This window comes from Pseudoliparis swirei, chromosome 12, assembly GCF_029220125.1.
Source record: "Pseudoliparis swirei isolate HS2019 ecotype Mariana Trench chromosome 12, NWPU_hadal_v1, whole genome shotgun sequence".
Taxonomy (NCBI): Eukaryota; Metazoa; Chordata; class Actinopteri; order Perciformes; family Liparidae; genus Pseudoliparis; species Pseudoliparis swirei.
In genome coordinates, this window is record NC_079399.1 from 3,702,620 (window position 1) to 3,726,752 (window position 24,133).

The 24,133-nt window shown below is 43.5% G+C and overlaps 1 protein-coding gene across 2 annotated transcripts in view; it reads left to right on the forward strand.

Annotated features, from left to right (window-relative positions):
- Positions 1-22,222, forward strand: part of atad2b (ATPase family AAA domain containing 2B) — a 65,674-nt gene extending 43,452 nt beyond the window's left edge. For both annotated transcript variants that reach the window (XM_056428102.1, XM_056428103.1), the window contains exons 25-28: positions 4,451-5,095; positions 6,124-6,242; positions 16,961-17,089; positions 19,467-22,222. In XM_056428102.1, coding sequence (XP_056284077.1) covers positions 4,451-5,095; positions 6,124-6,242; positions 16,961-17,089; positions 19,467-19,508 — 935 coding nt within the window. In that variant the 3' untranslated portion in view covers positions 19,509-22,222. The remainder of the gene's footprint in view (positions 1-4,450; positions 5,096-6,123; positions 6,243-16,960; positions 17,090-19,466) is intronic.
- Positions 22,223-24,133: the final 1,911 nt, after the last annotated feature.

Consider the following 24,133-nt stretch of genomic DNA (forward strand, 5'->3'; position numbering starts at 1 on the left):
GTGTGTGTGTGTGTGTGTGTGTGTGTGTGTGTGTGTGTGTGTGTGTGTGTGTGTGTGTGTGTGTGTGTGTGTGTGTGTGTGTGTGTGTGTGTGTGTGTGTGTGTGTGTGTGTGTGTGTGTGTGTGTGTGTGTGTGTGTGGCCCACCGGTTGCAGCCGATCAGCACAAAAGATTAAATTAGTTTGAGAATCCTGCGTTTTGCATGCTGTACATCGTAATGGGATGGTAATTGCTTCTGTGTACCTGACGGAGGGGGGATGGGGGGGGGTTATGCTTTTCTCCAATCATTTATTTTGTCGTTAACTTTTAAAGCTGATAGACGCAGTATCTTTATCAACGTGGCTGCAGGTCATTCATTTACAGTCAGGTGTTATCACGGTTGACATCCATCTTGACCTCAAACTACTTTCCACTGTCATCACAGTGCGTCGTATCTATTGCCAGAAAACACTTCCTCACATCTCTCATTCTGTCACTACCCTCTTCTTTTCATTTCTTCCCTCACTTACATTTGAAAGTCTAATATTTTTCAATTTGAAGCTCTTGTTGCAAGTCTTTCACTTCAAGTCTGTGAATCTCAAACCTGCTACACACAAGTCCCATATGGATAGTACACACATACACACACACACACACACACTGTATTCACACACACACACACACACACACACACTGTATTCACACACACACACACACACACACACTGTGGTCCCCAGCCTGTTGTAATATATTTCTCAGCATGCATGATGCATGTCAGCGTACCCTCGTGTTTACCCGGTGTCCTTAATGTGAATCCATAGCAGGGGGAGTTGGGAGAAAGAGGAAAAAAAGCCTTTTGTGGATTCAAGGGAAATGTAGTTCATCGCCATGGAAACGCACCACACACACACACACACACACACAAAAGTAGGTGAGTCAACAACAGAGGGGTCATCTGTCCTCTGCTTTTCCTTCAGAATAAAATGACGGTGTTTTGTTGTCGTCGTACAAAGATGTTTAATGTTGTTTTCAATTGTTTTATTTCATAGCCGACGACATTTAATTACTGCATGTCTCATGTTTTTATCCTTCCTCACGCGTATGGAACCTCGGTCGCGCGTCATCGATTCAGACCCGACCGCTCAAAACGATGCACTTTAATGTTTTCCGTCTTTTATTTATTTCTTGTACACAATGTGTCTTTATGTTTGGCTCCCGCAGTCTGCGGCGCACACTTACCGCCTCGGACGAATGCTCGATTTTGAATTGTGGGCCGCCGCCGCTGAGGAAATGGAGTCTGGGCCGAGATCAAAATTACAATTTTGTAAACGGACCGGTGCGTTTGCCAAATAGATGATTACATTAAGTGTGTCTGCGTGGTTTGTAAATTTGTTGTCTTCCTTTTTAGATTATTTTATATATATATACACATTCATTATATACAGGACTGTCTCAGAAAATTAGAATATTGTGATAAAGTTCTTTATTTTCTGTAATGCAATTAAAAAAACAAAAACAATGCATTCTGGATTCATTACAAATTGCAAAAAATAAGCCTTTTATTTTTTTTTTTTTTGCTGATTATGGCTTACAACTTAAAAAAGCTCTAAAATCTATCTCATAAAATTAAAATTTTAATATTTCCTCAGAAAAAAAAAAAAAAGATTTTATAACAGCTGTGGTGTTTGTCAAGGAACGAAACCCTTGCAGGTGTTGAATTTAACAATTCAAGTGATTTGTTTAATACCCTACTAGTACTTTTTTTCTGATATTCTATATTTTAGAGAGATATTTTTCTTTTTTTTTAAGCTGTATGTAATAATCAGCAATATTAAAAAAATTTAAGAAAGCAATTGTTGTTGTGAATAAAAAATAATAGGTCATGCTATATATATGTATATATATATACATTCATTATATTTATATATTATATTATACATATTATATTATTTATATTATATATTTATATAATACATATATATTATATAATATATATGTATTATATAATTTTATAATATATATATTATAAAATATATATTTGATATATTATAATACATATTATATATATATATAAATAACAAAATATATATTATTTATATATATAATATATTTATTATATACTTTTATAATTTATAATACATATATATAATATTATATATATTATAATCCATATTATATATAAATAACAAATTATATATTCATATAGAGTATATGCTCTCTGGTGCTTGTTTTGACATGTTTCGCAACACGTTTAGGACCAGTTGCCTGGCAACCAGCGGAAACTCTGTGAAGTTACTGGTCCCGAACCAAGAACCCTGAAACAATGAGATGTTTAATCTCTCTAGAGGTGCTTGTGGGTGTATGTTGTTACCTTTGGGTGCTGGCTGTAGCTTCTTAATTACTTAACAAACAACAACAAACAGAACATTGAAAGAGCAGCTGACTGCAGATGTCCAGTAAGGGCGAGTCAGCGCTGATGAACCCACATATATTATACCCATCCGTCTACGATGGACGCGCATGTCTTTTTTTCTGACCTTTTGTTTTCTTCGGAGCAAATAAAGGTAATAAATAGCCGCCGCCGTAACCTGATTAGCCCAAAGTGCTGCTGCTGTAAGCGGGACATCGATAAGCATCCGGGTCGTCCCGGGAACCGTCAGCGGTTAACACCGTATAAACGTCCTGGACTCAGTTTGTATTCTAATGTAATCCACGAGATTCTCCGGCTCCTCGTCGGCCTCCCTCACGACCAGGAGCACGATTTAAATAAAGACATGGGAGTGGATCAAAGGACTGATTCACTGATTTCTTTATTTAATAATAGATCCACCCAAAGGGTGTGTGTCTCTGTGTGTGTGTGTGTGTGTGTGTGTGTGTGTGTGTGTGTGTGTCTCTCTGTGTGTGTGTGTGTGTGTGTGTGTGTGTGTGTGTGTGTCTCTGTGTGTGTGTCTCTGTCTGTGTGTGTCTCTGTGTGTGTGTGTGTGTCTCTGTGTCTGTGTGTGTCTCTGTCTGTGTGTGTCTCTGTGTGTGTGTCTGTCTGTGTGTGTCTCTGTGTGTGTGTGTCTCTGTCTGTGTGTCTCTGTATGTGTGTGTGTGTGTCTCTGTCTGTGTGTGTGTGTGTCTGTGTCTCTCTCTGTGTGTGTCTCTGTGTGTGTGTGTCTCTGTCTGTGTGTGTCTCTGTATGTGTGTGTCTCTGTCTGTGTGTGTCTCTGTCTGTGTGTGTCTCTGTGCGTGTGTGTCTCTGTGTGTGTGTCTCTGTCTGTGTGTGTCTCTGTGTGTCTCTGTGTATGTGTGTCTCTCTCTGTCTGTGTGTGTGTGTCTCTGTGTCTGTGTGTCTCTCTCTGTGTGTGTGTGTGTGTCTCTGTCTGTGTGTGTGTGTCTCTGTCTGTGTGTCTCTCTCTGTGTCTGTGTGTGTCTGTGTGTGTGTGTCTCTGTGTCTGTGTGTCTCTGTCTGTGTGTGTGTGTGTCTCTGTGTCTGTGTGTCTCTCTGTGTGTGTGTGTCTCTGTGTCTGTGTGTCTCTGTCTGTGTGTGTCTCTGTGTCTGTGTGTCTCTGTCTGTGTGTGTGTGTCTCTGTGTCTGTGTGTCTCTGTCTGTGTGTGTGTGTCTCTGTGTGTGTGTCTCTGTGTCTGTGTGTTTCTCTGTGTCTGTGTGTCTCTGTGTGTGTGTCTCTGTGTCTGTGTCTCTGTGTGTGTGTGTGTGTCTCTGTCTGTGTGTGTGTCTGTGTGTCTCTCTGTGTGTGTGTCTCTGTGTGTCTCTGTCTGTGTGTGTGTGTCTCTGTGTCTGTGTGTCTCTGTCTGTGTGTGTGTACCACTTCTCAACTCGCATGTTTTCAGCACTTTCAATTATTACAAAGTGCTCTGGTTCTCTCTCACCCTCTCTCTCTACCTCCCTCCCTCCCTCTCTCTGCCTCTACCTATCCCCTTCTCCCTCCCACCATCTCTCCCTCTCCCTCTTTTTCTCTCTCTCTCTCTCTCTCTCTCTCTGCCTCTACCTATCCCCTTCCCCCTCCCTCCCTCCCTCCCACCATCTCTCCCTCTCTACCTCATTTTCTCTCTCTCTCCTCTCCCTCTACCTCTTTTTCTCTCTCTCTCTCTACGTCTCTCTCTCTCTCTCTCTTCGCCTGTTACTCTTTGAGGGAAAAGGCCAAACGTCTAGATTTAACAATCGAATTGAAAGCCGCGCCGAGATCCGACCGGAGAGAATTCTGTCACGATTATCTCCGTCTGCGCTCCGTTCGATCTTAAAGGTCACGATTGCTTTTTTTTGTTGGGAATTTAAACATTTTTTTTTCAACCTTTTTGTCTGATCTGTTTAATGAAATAGAAAAACCATCATCTGTCGGAGAGCCGTCAGGACTGCGTTCGCTCTTTATAGTGTGTGTGTGTGTGTCATGAATCTGACATACACATTTTTAAGGTTCCACTTTGTGTGCTTGTGGGTTTAATAGCGTTCCTCTCTCTCTCCCTCTCAGTTCATATAAAGCGTAAGATGCGCCGGCGGCCATCTTGGGGGCGGGGCATCATCCGCAAGAAGAGGATCTACAGGAAGGAGAGGGAAGAGGAAGAGGAGGAGGAAGGGGGGGAGGAGGCCGAGGTGCCGGGGCCCAGCGACTCGTGTCTGACGCAGGACGAGGAGTCGTCATGTGACACCGCCGTCCCCCGGGCCAACGGCCTCCGTCCCCACGGCCCCTCCACGGAGGAGGAGAGCTCCAACGAGCCGCCCGCCGAGCCGCCCGACGCCAGCGAGCGCCCGGACGAGCCGACGCCGAAGGAAGAGGAGGCGAAAGAGGAGGAGGAGCTCGAAGCCAAAGAGGCGGAGCCTGAAAGCACGGGGGGAGGCGGCGAGAGGCTTTTCCTCGCCGCCGCCGCGCTCTCGGTGCCGCCGGCGGACTGCGTGAACGGCCACGCGTCGATGGACAGCCTGGACTCATCGCAGAGCGTCAAGAGGAGCGGCGAGGCAGAGAAGAGGAGTCCGCCGAGCGCGACGGAGGGCTCCGGCGAGCCGGAACGGGAAGAACACAAAGACGAAGAGAAGGAGGAGGAGGGCGCTCCGACTCGGGAGGAACGACCCCGTGAAGGAATGGAGAACGCAGAGGAGGAAGAGCTGAATCCAGAAGGTACGAAGATGGAGTCAAAAGCACCTTAATTACAACTAATCGTTTATTTTGTGCCTTTTTTTCCTCACTCAATTTTAAATTGTGCCGTACTCGGCATCCTAACCCAGTTTCCTCGGCGCCGGATGCGTTTTGGGTCAGTTTTTGGAGAAACTATGAATCACCTGAAAGTCGTTATTGAGTGAGAAGTTCTCAGATACTGAAGTTCAGTTTGATCTTCACAGTAAAAATGCAATTAAGCGACAAATCTGTTCATATTTCTTTACACATCCATCCACTTAATTACGCAGATAAATTCCTTTTTTAAATTTTATTTATTTATGAACCAGCGCTGATTTGCACTCTTGGTGCAGCTCCGGAAAAAAAAAAGTAGAGCGGACGTGAATAATGCAAAGAGACATACAGAATGTATAAAAACACGGATCGTATACGTCGATGGAGAAACTGACGAATTCACAACGATGGCTAACTTTGCCAATTTATTATTATTATCTTCCTTTTTACGATTCGCCATTATGACTTTTGTCATACATGAAGCCGATAGGTCGATGTGTTTGATCGCGGTTTGGCTCCCGCCAGCTGGAAGTCGCCGAGGTACACGGAGGACGCGGCGACGGGGCCAACGCTCCTCCCCCGCCCCCCCATTACGGGCCGAGCCAGCGCCTTTTGTTTCCATCAAAGCGTTTATAAATGGACAGGAAGGAGGCCAGATGTGAAGCGCTGCGCCCTCAGTAGCTGCAGGCGGCTGAAAATAGACCTTCCTCGAGTATCGCATTCATCTTGCACTTGGATTTTATTTATCCACGAAATCAAGTTTGTGTTTCTTCTTCTTTTTTTTCTTTCTTTTTTTACCCTTCTCCACTGGTTCATGATAAAATACCAGAAATGAGTTTCAGATTTAGCTCACCCATTCCCTGGAGGTTGTTTTTTTATTTCATCTTTTTGCGCGCACACTGAATGGATTCTTCATAACCTTCATTATTAGCCCCTTCTTTCAGCAATAAGAATTATTTTTCGTCGTGTTTCCGTAGCCGAGGCGTGCCGGACGAGCCCGTCGGAGCCGGAGAAGGGATCCGCCGAGAAGACGGAGGAAGAGCAGCGACCAGTCCCTCCCCAGCTCCCCCTAGTGGTCGACCACCAGCGGCTTTCGGTAACTATCTCCCTAAAGTTGTTGTTTTTTTCTCTGGTCTCAAGGCGACTGGGGTTCGGCTTGTTTTCCGTAGAGTCCAGGACCTAAAGAAGCTTGTTAATGTTTAATTTCACTGTTGGGGTCACGGTCCTGGTATTCTTGTTGCTGGTTTGCTGTCGGACCGTTACGGCTCACTGGGACAATAGAACAGTTATTTGTGTGAAAGTGTACCCTCAATGTTATATATTTATATATATATACATTTATATATATATATATATATATACATTTATATATATATATATATATACATTTATATATATATATATATATACATTTATATATATACATATACATATATATATTTATATATATACATTTATATATATATATATAAATATATTTATATATATACTTATATATAAATGTATATATTTATACATATCTTATATATTATATATACTTATATATTATATATATATATATAAATGTATATATACATATACTTATATATTATATATATATATAAATATATTTATATAAAAATATAATCTTTTTTATATATATATATAAATGAATATATATTTATATATATATTTAGACATTGTCAACCTGATTTACATCCCTTTGTTGTGTTTGTTAAATTATATATATTGACACTGGTTGCCGGGCAACCGCGTCCTCTGATTGGTTTGCAGAACCCTCACAGCCACTCTGGTGCTAAACCGTTTTCGGCGCGTGTCCCGTCGCCATCGCGCTCGATTCCACACGCCCGTCATTGTGATTCACACCGTGGCGGATGCAGCAGCTGTGGTGATTTCGCTCCGTGTGCCGACTGTGGATTTGCAGATTTAACGGCGACTGAGTTGTGCATCACGGCGATGATCTGCTGACGGGAACGCTCCTCACGGGGACGACCACACGGCCACGGACATCCATTATGAAGGCCGTCACCTTGTGTACTCACTCGTTTTCTCGATTCCACCCCCCAAAAAAAGGAAAAACAATCCACAGGTTAATATCGTCGCTTTCATTATGTGTAAACCTTGTCTTATTTACTTTTTTTACAGCTCTTTTTGGCCTTCGGTTTATTTACATTTATTTAACCAGGAAAAGCATCATTGAGATTAAAAATCTCCTTCACCAGGACACTCTCAATGAGGCTTTTCGTGGTTAAATACATAAATAAAATAATTTTGATAATTTAGATTATAATAAAATGAATACAATTCATAAAATAAATAAAAAATAAAAATTATTTAATTAAATAAAAAAACAATTATTTAATTAAATTGTAAAAAATCTATTTAATTATAAAAAACAAAAAACATTTATTTAATTAAATAAATAAAAGAAAAACACACTTCCCATAAATAAGATGTGGAAATATAGACTTATTGGTTTCAACAGAGCCAGCTGTGGCAAACTGTCAATTCTTTTTTTTTGCGACTGACTAATTGGACTGTGATTATGGAAAAGAGGCGCTATAATCTAAAAAATTACACCAATATGCTCGATTTAAGTTCATTTGTTTTAATGTTGCTGTGGGTGGAGGGTTCTGGTGGAGGAGTTTCCTCCTCCCTGCTGCAAAAAATAAATAAAAAAGAGAAGACAAACAGCTGTACTTCAGTCCTCTCTCCCTCTATCCTCACACAACATGGGTAAATTGATTAAATTGCTCTTTGTGCCGAATACGAGGCGCACCCCCCCCCCCCCGTTCATGTTATCTGCAGCGAGCCAGCAGAGGACCGGTCCTCCGGCGCCGCGCCGCTCGTCTCCAGAAACCTTCTGCACTTAATCCGGCCCCCTCTCCGTCCGCCACAGAACACGGAGCAAGTTAATTTGGATGTGAAAACTTTGCGAGTGTTAAACGGAGGGCGCGGCGCGCATTGAATCATGGATGACCGGCCTTCAGCTTCCTCCAGATCCAGAGCTCTGCCTCCTCCTCCTCCTCCTCCTCCTCAGATGGATGCCTTCTGACGGCTCATCCCTCCTTTCCTTTCACCCGCCTTCTTCTTTCAAACATACGTTTCGTGACATTTCCCTCTGACCGCGGAGCGAGCCCCAATTACGACCGTCGGACATCCCCCCCCCACCATCACCACACACACACACACACACACATCGTCACGGTGCCGTTTCCCCGCGACATTCGAGGTTATGACTCAAACATGAGCGTCCTGCTCCGCCCACTAGAGACGCCGACGTGTCCCGGGATGTGAATCTTCTTCTTCTTCGTCTTCTTCCTCCTTGTTCTTCTTTTTCTTTAGTAATAAAAAGTAGCATTAGTTATTCATTCTTCTTCCTGCTCTTTATTCTTCTTCCTCCTCGCTGACAGCACTTCTCACTGACCGGGGGGGGGGGGGGGGGGGAGGAGGGAGGAGGAGGAGGAGGAGCAGTGTGATTCATGTTAAAGAAGTGTTCTTACTTCCTCCCTCTGTGACATCCAGCTATCGAGCCGTTACCTGGTGGCTTTTACCTGTGTGTGAGAATGATGATGAGAAGGAGGAGGAGGAGGAGGAGGAGGAGGAAGGTGGGGGGGATTGACAGGCTTTTAAAAAGCAAACATTTCGTGGTCCTGATCTCAGTGCTCCAACTTGGCAGCCACACACGGCACTCATCTGGAGGTCTGTTTGTTAGCAGAGGAGGAGGAGGGGGGGGAGAGGAGGAGGATGGGGAGGGGGAGATGGGGGGTATCTTAAAGAAACAGGTCGTGAAATGAAGGGACTGTGAATAATTGCTTTTTTCATCCCCGGCTTTACGGAACAAATTGAATATCCGGTGCGCTGGATGAAAGTCTCTGTTTAGGAGACACGAGCAGAGAGGAGGAGGAGGAGGAGGAGGAGAAGAGGAGCGCTACCCGGTGCACCGCTCCTCTTCTCTTCCTCCACTCCTCTTCTACTCCTTTACTCATCCGCTCCTCCTCTAGTCCTCTTCCACTCCTCCTCTGCTCCTCCACTACTCCTCCTCCACTCCTCTTCAGCTCCTCTGCTCCTCCTCTACTCTTCTTCAGCTCCTCCACTACTCCTCCACCACTCCTCTTCTCCTCCACCACTCATCCACTCCTCTTCTACTCCTTTACTCCTCCGCTCCTCTTCTAGTCCTCTTCCACTCCTCCTCTGCTCCTCCACTACTCCTCCACCACTCTTCTCCTCCACCACTCATCCACTCCTCCTCCACTCCTCTGCTCATCTTCCGCTCCTTCCTCCACCGCTCCTCTGCTCCTCCCCTCCTCCGTCAGTCGTACTCATTGATTCCAGAGGGCTGATTACTTCTGACTTTTTACTTGTTACTGCACTCGAAGCCTGCCGGGCGGACATTATTATTATTATCGTTATTATTATTATTATTCCGGCACCTCCTCGTCCGTCGCTCTGATTAATTTAGTAAATTGAAGTTCTGTTATTCAGTTTATAAACCGTGCTCTGCATAAACAAACGGACCAGAGGCTCGACTCCCTCCAGTATGTCTCTCCACTGTCAGCTGTTTTTATTTCATCAATAATCAGACTGAGAGGAAGGAGGCAGAGAGGAGGGAGGGGAGGGAGGGAGAGAGAGAGAAAATTGCAAATGAGAACTCTGTAACGAGGATCTGGCCCTGAGAACACAGATTATGTTCCGCTTTGTTTCTAGTCGCCAGCGCGGCGTCTTCTGTGGCTTTGGACTCATAGCTATTACCTCCCCCCCTCTCTCTCTCCCTCTCCCCCCCCCCCTCCCTCCCCATCACTATTTCCTGTCTCCTGTCAACGGGAAATGGCCCCATTTCAGTTCGTCATCTTCCTTCAATTTCTTTTTATTATTATATATACACTAATAATGGCGGCGGGGGGAGCAGTCATGTCACATCTGTCCGTCTGCTCTGAGGAGAGTTTAATGGCGGAGCCGGACCAGCGTTTGTGATTGTCAATAAAAAATAGATGGCGTTTGAAGTGCTTCTTCTTTTGGTTTCTCTCATTCCCGCTGATGGCGTTGACGATGTGGACGTATCTGCATGTAATTGCACGACCGGTGCGCCACCTCCTCGTAAACGTGCCAGTGCTCGCCTCCTATTCTGCAGCTTCGGGCTAACGGCATTATAATATCTCTCATCTGCTCAGGAGGAATATAATGTGCTGTCTTCTATTTAAAGAGTACAAAATGAATGGAACATGCAAACGGGCATATTCAAGTAGCTATGAAATGTAACATTTGAGAGTAATGATTTATTTCGGATTGGTTAACTTTAGTATTGCCTCTTGGATGAAACGAGTGCATCTATATAATATATATTTATTAAAGAATGTATATATATATTTATTTTTATTATATATATTTATAATATATATATATATTATATATAAATGTATTATACATATTTATATATATTTATTACATATATATATATATGTATTATATATATATATATATTTACTATATATATTTATGATATATATATATTATAAATCTATTTATAATCTATTTCTTATATTTATATATTTATATTTATTATATATTTATATTTAATATATATATTTATATATTTATTATTATTTGGTTTGAGATGTCTTAACATTTTTCAGAAACGCGCAGACTAGTTTTGATGAAATATCTCTATTGTAAGCTCAGCTCGTGGTTGTTTTTCCTCACGTTGCTCGAGATCCGTCGTCTGTTCGTACTAATCGAATAACTTTGATAACTTCTGTAGTTTTGTCGACTCTTTGTAGAAAACACGACGTCTCAGCGGCTTCAGTGCTGAAGGCGTGTCCGGTGTTTCCAGGACCGCGTCTTAAATGCTTAGTCGGCATGTTGCTCTTTTTCAACACGCTATACACACACACACACACACACACACACTGCATGTGTAAAGGACATCAAATCGATTAACCTTTATTTCCCTGGAGCTCCTCCCCCGGTGCAGCCACAGCGGGTCGATGAACTAGTCCTTTACGAACCCCTCGACCAAACACGTGAACTATTTCTGTGTTATTCTTTTTACCTTTTTGCTTTTTGCCATCAGTGCATTTATTTAAAAAGCTTCAGGTCATTTTGCAGAGGTGTGTGTGTGGGTGGTGTTTGTGTTTCCTCCATCCTTTTTATTCCCTTGGATATTATCAGATCCGTTTTTATAAAATATTATATTCATTCCTCGAAGCCTACTTACCAAACATTGTATTCCTCTCATGCATATCTCCTTTTAGTGAATATAATCTGTATTATTTATGAACTTTTCTCTCTCCTTCAGGAGTAAAGTTGGCCGTATCATCTTTTTTTAAGCTCCTCATTATTCCCACCGTGACCTTGAGTGGAATACAGTTGACATTTTTTTTGTATTCTCGCTGATTCGGCCAAAAGCCAGAAAATAGAGTTGCATTATGCCGTCAGTTAATCTGGTTACCTCCAGAATGGTAAAGATTAACAATAAAGAGCTTTTAAATAGTTTAAGTTATATTAACTGTGAGTGTTTAAAAAAAGACCTAATGTAAACAAATAAATCTTGGGTTGCTTAGTTTTTATTATCTATGATTTAAGACGCCGAGCTTTTTACAGTTGAAAGATAAACTTCCAGCGTGGCTTCCTGTTCTGTCGTCGGGCAGAACGTGGATTTAAGAATTGTTTATTAAAGAGGCGACCACGTTATGACCTGGCCCTGTATTGATTCACCACGACTCCTTTTATTGATCTCTGCACCGGAGGGAACACACTTCTTATGCCTCGGTTATTTGTTTATATCTATCTTTCTTATTTTTATGCACTTTGTCCCGACGGCGTCTCACACGGGTCGTTGGTTGCTAGGTAAATTTACTATTTCCAAAAGTTTATTCATGCATTGAATCACATCTTGGGAAAGTAAAGACTACCATTAAAGAATGATGAGCATTGTATGTGTGTGTGTGTATATATATATATATATTACATTACATTACCTGTGTGACCGAGCGCTCTACATCATTTGCAACTTCTTCATTTCATTTTAAATTTGTTCTCTCCAGCAAATCCCCATCCTCTCTCTCTCTCTCTCTCTCTCTCTCTTCCCAGATTAATAAAGGCATTCGTAGTAACGAGCAGAGCCGAATCATTTATAATGCATTATTTTATAGAGGGAAAAAGAAAGGAGGTAAAGGGAAGGAGGGAAGATGGGAAGGAGGGAGTGAAGGGGGGAGGGAAGGAGGGAGGGAAGGAGGGAGGGAAGGAGTGAAGGAGGGAGTGAATCGTTCTCTGGGAGGAAGAGTTTTGTGTCCCTGGCGACGCTGTGAGGCTTCAAATGCTCCTGGTTCCCCCTCATTTACTACTGAGGATGACACACACACGCTTTCACACACACACACACACGCTCACACACACACACACTCTCTCTCTCTCAGTGATCAGACAGATGTGTTGTGGTTGTTTCTTCATCTATCGTTAAAAGCTTTTTAAATCGTGTAATGTTCCCGATGTTTAGAGACGGTTAGACGTGAGGATTAACCCCCGGTATTAATTAGTCGTTGTGCTGCAATGCATCCTGGGAGTTAAAACACTGTTAATCTGCTCTGTGCTGGGACGCCGATCCGCCTCCCTTTGTGGTCCTAAACATCTGGGATAGAGATGTGAGTAAAGAAAAGGATGTGAGTCAAGGGAGGGGAGTGTTTACGGGGGAGGTGGGGGGGGGAGGGGTTTAGGGGGAGGGGTTAAATGATCCATGTCAGTCGTCGTCTTTAACGCAGGGGATTACTGCCCTATTGTGTGTCCAGCGAGCTCAATCACTGAGCCTGTGTTACACACAGACACACACACACACACACACACACACACACACACACACACACACACACACACACACCCACATACACACACACACACACACCCTGATCAAGCTGACAGGCAGGGGGGAGTACAACGCCGCAATCAACTAGCCAACAGTGAGGAGGAGAGTACAACTAAGAGACGCTATAAAGGGAGGAACATGTTACAAGAGGAGGAGGAGGAGGAGAAGAAGAAGCATAAGCGGAGGAAGAGGAGAAGCATGAGGAGGAGGAGAAAAAGCATTGGAGGAGGAGAAGCATAAGAGAAGTAGAGACGCTATAAAGGGAGGAACATGTTACAAGAGGAGGAGGAGGAGAAGAAGAAGCATAAGAGGAGGAAGAGGAGAAGCATGAGGAGGAGGAGAAGCATAAGAGAAGTATGAGGAGGAGGAGGAGAAGTGTGATGATGAGAAGGAGTAGGAGGAGAAGAAGCATAGGAGGAGGAGAAGCAGGAGAAAAGTATAAGAGGAGGAGGAGGAGAAGTGTTGGTGGAGGCAGAGGTGAGGAGAGCCTCCTATAAAGCATTAAAGAGCAGGTGAGACATTGAACTATGAAATGCACTTAAAGGGGGAGACGGTGAAAGGAGGTGAAGACGAGTCTCATTATTCCACGCATGTGAGATGTCATCATGCTAATTAAAGCCGCTCAGTCCGGGTTGTTAAGAATAGACACGAAAAACTCCTTCAGTCAGAGCAGAGCCTCCTCTTTCTGAGGAGAATCCAACACGCCCGATGATGATGATGATGATGATGATCATGATGATGATGATGATGCTGGTCCCCGTCAGTTCTCCGTGTTCTCGTGCCCCGTTTTTCTTTGTCGAGGGATCGGAGGTGTTTTACCTGTCGCTCCGCCGGAGGACGTTATGTACAGGTGTGATTGTCCTGAAGGTTTCATCTGCTCCTTCACCTGAGATGCTGCTCAGGCTCTCCAGTCCACAGCCAAGAGCCACATATATATATATATATTTATATATATTTTTTATTTTTATATATATTTTTTTTATATTTTTATTCATATACACTACCGTTCAAAAGTTTGGGATCACCCAGACAATTTCGAGTTTTCCATGAAAACTCACACTTTTATTTATCAAATGAGTTGCAAAATGTATAGAAAATATAGTCAAGACATTGACAAGGTTAGAAATAATGATTTGTATTTGAAGTATTAATTTTTTTCTTCAAACTTTGCTTTCGTCAAAGAATGCTCCTTTTGCAGCAATTACAGCATTGCAGACCTTTGGCATTCTAGCTGTTAATTTGTTGAGGTAATCTGTTGAAATGTCACCCCACGCTTCCTGAAGCACCACAAGTTGGATTGGCTTGATGGGCACTTCTTGCGGACCATACGGTCAAGCTGCTCCCACAACAGCTCAATGGTTGAGATCTGGTGACTGTGCTGGCCACTCCATTTCAGACAGCATACCAGCTGCCTGCTTCTTCCCTCAATAGTTCTTGCACAATGTGGAGGTGTGCTTTGGGTCATTGTCCTGTTGGAGGAGGAAATTGGCTCCAATCAAGCGCTGCCCACAGGGTATGGCATGGCATTGCAAAATGGAGTGATAGCCTTCCTTATTTAAAATCCCTTTTACCTGGTACAAATGTCCCACTTTCCCAGCACCAAAGCAGCCCCAGACCATCACATGACCTCCACCATGCTTGACAGATGGTGTCAGGCACTCTTCCAGCATCTTTTCACCTGTTCTGCGTCTCACAAATGTTCTTCTGTGTGATCCGAACACCTCAAACTTGGATTCATCTGTCCAGAACACCTTTTTCCAATCTTCCTCTGTCCAATGCCTGTGTTCTTTTGCCCATACCAATCTTTTCTATTTCTAGGCCAGTCTCAGATATGGCTTTATCTTTGCCACTCTGCCTAGAAGGCCAGCATCCCGGAGTCGCCTCTTCACTGTCGATGTTGACACTGGCGTTTTGCGGGTACCATTTAAAGAAGCTGCCAGTTGAGGACCTGTGAGGCGTCTATTTCTCAAACGAGACTCTAATGTACTTGTCTTCTTGCTGAGTTGTGCACCGGGGCCTCCCACTTCTCTTTCTGCTCTGGTTAGAGCCCGTTGGTGCTGTTCTCTGAAGGGAGTAGTACACACCGCTGTAGGACATTTTCAGTTTCTTTGCAATTTCTCGCATGGAATAGCCTTCATTTCTAAGAACAAGAATAGACTGGCGAGTTTCACAGGAAACTTCTTTTTTTCTGGCCATTTTGAGAGTCTTATCGAACCCACAAATGTGATGCTCCAGATAATCAACTAGCTCAAATGAAGGCCAGTTGTATAGCTTATATCTCCAGCATAACTGTTTTCAGCTGTGCTAACATAATTGCACAAGGGTTTTCTAATCAGATATTAGTCTTCTAGGCGATTAGCAAACACAATGTACCATTAGAACACTGGAGTGATAGTTGATGGAAATGGGCCTGTATACACCTCTGGAGATATTTCATTAGAAACCAGACGTTTCCACCTAGAATAGTCATTTACCACATTAACAATGTATAGTGTGTATTTCTGATTGATTTAATGTTATCTTCATTGAAAAAAACAATGCTTTTCTTTGAAAAATAAGGACATTTCTAAGTTGTCCCAAACTTTTGAACGGTAGTGTATATATATATAAATATCTTTTTAAAATATTTATATATATATATATTTTATATAATATATATATTTTATATATTTGTGTATATATATATTTTTCTTTTTTCATATTAATTTATATATATATATATATTAATTTTTTTATAATTATCTTTCTCCGCTCAACATTTCCGATCGTAAATTAAATGTGTTGGAGTTCGATGTGTTTTAATAAAAGAATAAGTTGCGCAACGGTGACCCCAATCCGGCGCCGGCGGTCCCCGGAGGCTCTCGGTCACCCGTCATCTTCGCCGATGTTCTCGTCTCCCTCTTTTTTTTTGCTTTCGGATTTTAAGGAATTTGTTTTGAAAGTTTCCCAATTTTCCCCCCCGTTTTTTCTCTTTCTCCGCTCATTTACTTTATTATTTTTTTTAAACTGGTAAATCTGCCGTTTCTAAATCTCCGATTCGTTCAGAACATTAACGACGGTAAAAACACGCGTTGGGAATAAACGGTCCGATCCCGTAACGGGCGTCTCGCTCGCTTTGTAATGCGTTTCAATGAAAGACGAGTTGCGCAACAGCAACCCAAATCTGGCAGAGAGCCGTCGTCTTCACCGCCGCGGTAGTTCTCCTCGTGTTTTTTTTATTTTTATCTCGCATTTTTGGGAAATTAGTTTTGAAAGTTTCCCAATTTTTCCCAATTTTTTTTTTTCAACGGGGGACGGAACTGTCCCGGTGAAACTAAATATAAAACGGTGACAACGTGCCAACAGACTGAAGTGTTTCCTCTCGATTTTCTACGTGTTTTGTTGCCGTGGCGACGTCGGCGGTTTCCTTTTAATCGAGACGAACGTTATGTCATTCTTTATATCGTTTTTCTCCCGCCGCAATTACGGCTGCCGAGCGGCTCTGACAAACATCCAGGTTTTATTAATCCTGACATTGCCTCGCCGCTTGTGTGTGGTCACACACACACACACACACACACGGACTGCCAGTTGCTATCTATTTGCCTTGCGTCGATGATGGTAACTTTAATTATTGTGCCGTCGCAGTCTCAGTGTGTGCATTCTGATGAGCACACACACACACACACTCACACACACACACAGAGGGGCTTTTGGTCTCGGGCAAACTGTGAGAAACGGGTCAATTAAAAGGGGCTCCGGCTGTCCAGAATGTTTTAATTAAAGTCGCGGTGACGTGTAAACCGGCTCCTCGTTATGATTAGCCTGAATTAGCCGTCACTCTGATCCTAATTGCTTTTCGAAGAGAGCTGACCTCGGCCCGCTCGCCGTTTATTATCGCCGCCTCGTACCAGTTTCTGATATTCTGATTATTGTGATTATTTTTAATGTGTGTGTGTGTGCCCCCCCCCTCGAAGGCTCTCCTGGACACGGTGGTGAAGAAGAGCGACGGCTACAGCGTGGAGCAGCTGGAGCGGCTCTACTCGCTGCTCAGCCAGAGCATCTACCGACACCGCCGCGACTACGACAAGACGCGGCTACTGGAGGTGAGGAAGGAAACAATACCCCAGATAATCAGAGGGAAATAATCGAACGGCTTGCAAAGAGAAAACATTTTTTGAGGCGTTGAGGCGATGGAGTTTCTCAGCGCGAGCTCGCAGTGCCTACATATACCAGAATGCATTGGGGCACACACTTCTGACGCCTGTAACCGTCTCTCCCCGTCGCATTTCTCGTATACTGTGGGTCTAAATATGTCATAAAAAGACCGTAATATATATATACATATATATGTATATTTATATATATAAATATATTTTTATATATAAATATATATGTATATATTAATATATACATAAGTATATATATTTATATATATAAATATATATGTGTATATTTATATATATAAATATATGTTTTATATATATAAATATATATATATTTATGATATGTTTAGACTGTTTACTGTAGGTCTAAACATGTCATAAAAAGACCATAATTTATATATATATATGTGTATATGTTATGTGTTAAAAATAAATGTCCGTATAGTGTGCCGGTAAAATAAATGATAAAGAATGTACGCTGTTGAAATGTCATAAAAGGTTAAAGAACGTCTGCAATTAAATGTTCCTCCAAGGAGATGTTAGGTTACGAGGTCAGAGGTCAGAGGGACGCCATGAATTACATCACTAAGAGAAGTAATACTTGGACGTGGGGACTCGCTCCCGTCTCAGAGGCTCGTTCCTAAACTCTCCTGATGACGGGTTCCACGCAGGAGAAGAAAGCCGCCGTGTATTTTCCCAGAATCCCATCTGGCGGTCCGCCGCCGGATGTCAAAGCAGACAGCGGCGCCAGGAATGGCGGCGTCCTCCTCGGCGCCGGTAGCCAGACCTGGCTGTCGGGGAGAGAGAGCGGTCAGCCAGGTGGTGGAGGGGGAGAGGGGGAGGGGCTAGTGGGTGGGTGGTGGGGGGGGGAGGGGGGGCACGTCTGGGTTCATCTCACAATGCCGCCCTAAATTGGTGTTTCCAGAGCAGAAATGTCAGCTTTCGTTTTGCCTGCAGCTCGACTCGCCGGCAGGTCGTCTCCTTGTCCCCCCTCCCTCCTCCCTCCTCCCCCCCACACACACACACACAAATAAACATGCACCCGTACACCCCCGTCCGCGTGCTCGATGCTCGCTGTAGAAGCTGAAGCCCGTTCCCACTTAATGTTGCAGCGCTGCTGGTTTCTGCGGCGTGGAGACATTTGTCTCCCTCGCCCCCCCCCCCCCATAAGAGCTGACCTTTCAGCAGATGGAGTGGACTACTCCCTCATTCCAGTTAAAGCCAGAGGGACCGTCTCTGTACACAACAACATGCTGACCGTGTTCCCACAGACCCATAATGCAACGGGGGGGGGGGGGGGCGGAGCCTCAGATGGCAATTTAAGAGCCGTTGACCTTTTTTAACCCGAATGTGCTCGTAGTTCTCAACTGATCTTCATATTTATATATATATGTACATATTTATATATACATATTTATATATAGATTTTTATATATAAATGAATACATTTGTATACATATTTTTTTTAAATATTTATATATATTATCTATCATAAAATATATATTTTTAAATCCCAAAAGTCCAACTCAAAGTAAAACAATATTTAATTTAGTATTAATACAAGGCAACAAATTATTACCTTCGCATTGAAAATGCCGGAAGGTTATGTTTTGATCGCCGTGTATTTATTTATTTATTTATTTGTATGCGTGTTATTCAAAAACTCAAAAAGTATTGAACCGAATCGCATGCAATTTGGTGGGATGATTGTTTATTATCCGGGGACCAGTTGATTAGATTTTGGGATAGATCGGGTCAAAGGTCATGAACAGGTCAAATCTTCTTGAATCACGTGGAATTTGGTGGGATGATTAGTTATTATCCGGGGACCATTTGATTAGATTTTGGGATCAATCGGGTCAAAGGTAAAGGTCATGGAAAGGTCAACATCTTTTTTTTACCATAGCACGATACATTTTTGTCCAATTGGCATGCAACTAATGCCAAAATGTTCATAATTCAATGCCCAATCTTGTGATATGCGAAGGTATGCGCTCTACCGAGTGCCCATTCTAGTTCTAAATGTTTTCGGGAGATTCAACTGTGTAAAAACATTTTTTTACTGTAAAGTTTTATTTATTTATTTTAACTTTCTCGTGGCGCCGTCGGCCGCGAGGAACGAACGCCGTCGTCACGACGACAAGAATCCGCCCCGCGTTGCATCATCACGCCCACAGCTGCCGTTTGTTGTGGGAGATCTACGAGTTTCACTGAGACGGACGCTTCATGCACAGCGTTGGTTGAGACTAAGCAATGTGTGTGTGTGTGTGTGTGTGTGTGTGTGTTTTACATTGTGTGTGTGTGTGTGTCTGTGCAGGAGATGGAGGGGAGAATCCAGCATTTTGATACATTCCTGTGAGACGGAGAGAAAACCTCATCAGGTAGATCCTGAACATCCTGGGACCACAAAGAAACACACCGAGAGAAGAGGAGGAGCCACACACACACACACACACACACACACACACACACACAACGAGGACGACGTTGAGGACAAGAGACATTCAATGGTGCTTATCGTCTCAGGAAACCTGGATCCCAGACCCAGACCCTTTCTACACGAGCCAACCTCTCCTGGAGGTGTGTCAGTCACACACACACACACACACACACACACACACACACACACACACACCAACTGTGACGGGCAACCCTGGTGCTATCCTAACGTTCATCCGTGCTGCTCTTGGGACTCCTTACTTAACGGGGATGACTTGCAAAACCAACAGATCGGGTGATGTCATATCGCAACCTGCCCCCCCCCCCACGGAGCAGGCTGTGCACACACACACACACACACACACACACCCTCTGACACTTGGGCATGCATGTATTTTCTACAAACTCACACACTCGCTCGCCCAGATCCTCACCAGCAGAAGTGTGAATGTGGAGTGCGAGGGCGGTTTTTAATGTGTGTGTGTCCCCCCCACACACACACACACACACAAGTGGAGCGCTTCCTTCATCACAGGCCAGTTGTTCGCCGCCGCCATCTTTCTGCCATTACTTACTCATTAATTGAATATGTGAGCCGCCGTCAGACCCTCAGCCAGAACAACAGTTTACAGAGAGGTTTCCAGATCCGCTTTAAGCACAGCAGCAGGAGGAGGAGCAGGAGGAGGAGGAGAAGCCATTACGCCCCCCTAACCCCCACCTCCTCCTCCTCCTCTTCCCTCGTCCGACTCACACACTTCTCTCGCGGGTTCTAAGCGCTCTGAGGAACCGGACGCGTGTGAATTAAAAGCCGTCTGGAGTTTGCACTGCCCGGCGTGTGCCTTATTAAAAAAAGACAACTTTAAGAAAAACTCAAACTGATATATTATCTTATATTATTACCTTTTTAAAATGATTTACTACGTGTGATAATGAGCCGGCTCCGAGTGACGTGGGGTCTGAACCTCTGAGGTCGCGGTGACCTTCAGGGGGGATAACTAAATGTATTTCAATGCCATTCGTCTCCACAAGGAAACAAATTGACTTTAAAAACCCGAAAACGAGCCTCAGCTCAGGAGGACACGCCCCGAGCACTTGAATCTTTTTCTTTATTCGATATTTAAATGTCTTCACGAGAATAAAATCAAAGCCCAGACTTGGTCCACGCCAGCGATTACTTTACGTGTTTCCATATGCAAAAATACATCCGAATAATTGTGACGCCACTCTATTCTGGTTCTACTCGACGGTCCTAACGGTTATTTTGTGTATTTGATTATTAATTTCGACACTTTTTTGGGGTATAAGTGGAGATCTTTAGCGTGTGAATCCGTAATGAACAACGCCGTTCAGGCAGCGCCCGTCACCAAGTGGGTCAGCATTACATCAGTTCCTTTTTATTTGTGTTGTTCCTCTCGTGTTTGTGTGTGTGTGTGTGTTCGTGTATGTACCGACTTTATGGATTTATTACATCAGTTTTTCTCGACGCCAGACGCATCTCGGTGCAGGCTTCAGGAGGCCCGCCCCCTTTTCTTCTTTCCCTCCTCGGTCCAGGCTGCAGGAGGCCCCGCCCCCTTTTCTTTCCCTCCTTGGTCCAGGATGCAGGAGGCCACACCCTCTTTTATTTCCCTCCCTCCTGTCCAGCCCGCAGGAGGCCCCGCCCCCTTTTCTTCCCCTCGTCGGTGCTCCTTCACCTCCTTCTGCCTTTCATTCCTCCAGGCGACAAACAAACACAAAGAGACCGATATGCAAAGCGACGGCTCCGCTCTGGCACGAGAAAAACCAAACGCTACCTCAGCTTAATTTATTTTAAAATCTGTTTACTGGGTAGAAATAAATAATAAAACGGCTGACAGTATTCTCTTATCCTGAAGCGCTGTTGCATCATCAGAACCCGACGGTACCGGAGCAGTGAGGAGTTCTGCATGTGAGCCACAAACTTTATACTTTCTCTTAATTCATAAGTACATCCTTAATGTCGCCCCTCCCTCCTTTCCCGCCACTATTTTAAAATTAAGCATTATTTTTTCTGTGCAGATTGTCATCTCATGATTCAGATTATTTATTATTAAACGCTTTTCTTTCTTTTTTTACACCTTAAGTCGTCTTTTTGTATGTAACAATCGGGAAGCGTTTTTAACAATGTGGCTGAATAGCGGGTTTATTTTGGAGTGTGTGTGTGTGTGTGGGGTGGGGGGGTTACAGGTCTCTCAGGTTCAACACATGTTCAACTTGTTTGTATTTATTTCATTTGTTGTTTTCTTTGAGGCGAACTGGAAGACATTTGTTCGTTTTCTGCCAAAAAGAGTTTTTAATGAATTTAGTAAACAAAAAAATATGGGTAGTTAAATGTCATACATTGCGATCTTCCTTTTCTTATTATAAAAAAAAAAATTGTAGCCAGTTTGGACTAACAACCAATTTTTGTCTGGTAGTTGAGACTACTTAGGGTTCAAACGCTCGTTCCGTCTCCAGGTTTCACTTTAGGAGACTTTTCCCTTAGTTTGTGACTTTTAAACTCACCTGTTCAACCTGTTATTACTTTCGTGTAAGTTATATTATTTTAAATGAAACATTTTACTGTATTTCTCAAATAAAACTGCTGTGATATACTTGAATAAAAAGGTGCAAACTGTATATATTTTGTATGGCGTTGATTTTTTTTCCGCAGAATAAAATAATCCTCACCTGTAGTTTCATATTATTTACCTGTTGGGTTAAAAATACATATCGGAATACTTATATAATTCATTCAAACAGTGTAGAGGTGTCAAATCCGGTCCGCCACGTCGTTTTACGTGACACGCGATCTCCTTTTCGTAAAGAAATTTAAGAAAAATATCCCATGCTTTTATTTTGAAGGGTTCAAATTAAATGGATTTAAGTTCTTATATTGGAGACATTTTCTTCTGTACAATATTTCTACACTCAAATAAACAACCAAATTATTTAACAATATGTTCGAGTAGTTTATACGTTACATGTTTCAGGTACGCTGGCCCTTTAAGAGGCGGCCATGATGCTGGTTTGACCCACCTGGTGGAGAAAGAAAGACGCCACACGTGCTCATGTTCTGGTATATGTATTAGGTTTCAGTAATAATTGGTAATTTCTCCTTCTTGGGGTACAGATTTACAGACATACCATTTTTAAATCCAACCTAGCAGTTTTTTGTTTTTCTAAAAACATTTATACAGAATTGCCTTCAGGTTTTTTTAAAATATACATATTTCCTTCCTGTATTTACAGAATAAACCCCCAAAATTTATTTTTAAAGGGTTTGCAATGAAACATTGTATAAAACATAAAAGAGAGAGGGAGGAAACCGGATGAGAGACGACAGGAAACAGCCGACAGGTGAGCTTTGTGCTTTGGGTCCCGACTAACATCTGATCAGAGGTCAGTGGGAGGAGTCTCTCTCTCTCTCAATGTGGTGCTCTCTCGCCCCAGAGAGCAAGAATCAAAGGGAAAGAAAAACACAAACGAGCCACTCGTCCTCCGGATGAAACGTCTGGAACAAAGTTCATCCTCTTCTTCTTTAACCTGGACAGACGGGTTCAAGGAACGCAGAGGTCTTCATCGGCTCAGAGAGAGAGGTAGAAGAAAGAGAAAGAAGGAAAGAGGTAGGAGTGAGAAAAAAGAGCGAGAAGAGGGAGAAGAGAGTGGGAGATGTAGAAAGGGAGAGAGAGCGGTAGGAATGAGGGAGAAGAGAGGGAGAGGTAGAAAAAAGAAAGGTAGAAGGGAGACAAAGAAGGAAAGAGGTAGAAGGGAGAGATGTAGGAGAGAAGAGAGCGGGAGGGAGAAGAGCGGTAGAAGAGAGAGAAAGAAGGAAAGAGGTAGAAGGGAGAGTGGTAGGAGAGAGAAGAGAGCAGGAGAGAGAGGGAACACGCCTGGTGGAAGTCTTTCCTTCACTTCCTGTGAAGCCACTAACCCCAAAAAATAATAGTTTACCACAAACAAACTAATGAATGAACGATGAACACCTGGAAGTAAACTCTCCAAAAAAAGACAAACATCTGGATCTGTTTCCGAGGGGAGTAAATGTCACCTGACGCGAGGAGGTGAGGTCACCTGACACGAGGAGGTGAGGTCACCTGACGCGAGGAGGTGAGGTCACCTGACGCGAGGAGGTGAGGTCACCTGACACGAGGAGGTGAGGTCACCTGACACAAGGTCACCTGACGCGAGGTGAGGTCACCTGACGCGAGGAGGTGAGGTCACCTGACACGAGGAGGTGAGGTCACCTGACACAAGGTCACCTGACACGAGGAGGTGAGGTCACCTGACACGAGGTCACCTGACGCGAGGAGGTGAGGTCACCTGACACGAGGAGGTGAGGTCACCTGACACAAGGTCACCTGACGCGAGGAGGTGAGGTCACCTGACACGAGGAGGTGAGGTCACCTGACACGAGGAGGTGAGGTCACCTGACACGAGGAGGTGAGGTCACCTGACACGAGGTCACCTGACGCGAGGAGGTGAGGTCACCTGACACGAGGAGGTGAGGTCACCTGACACGAGGTCACCTGACGCGAGGAGGTGAGGTCA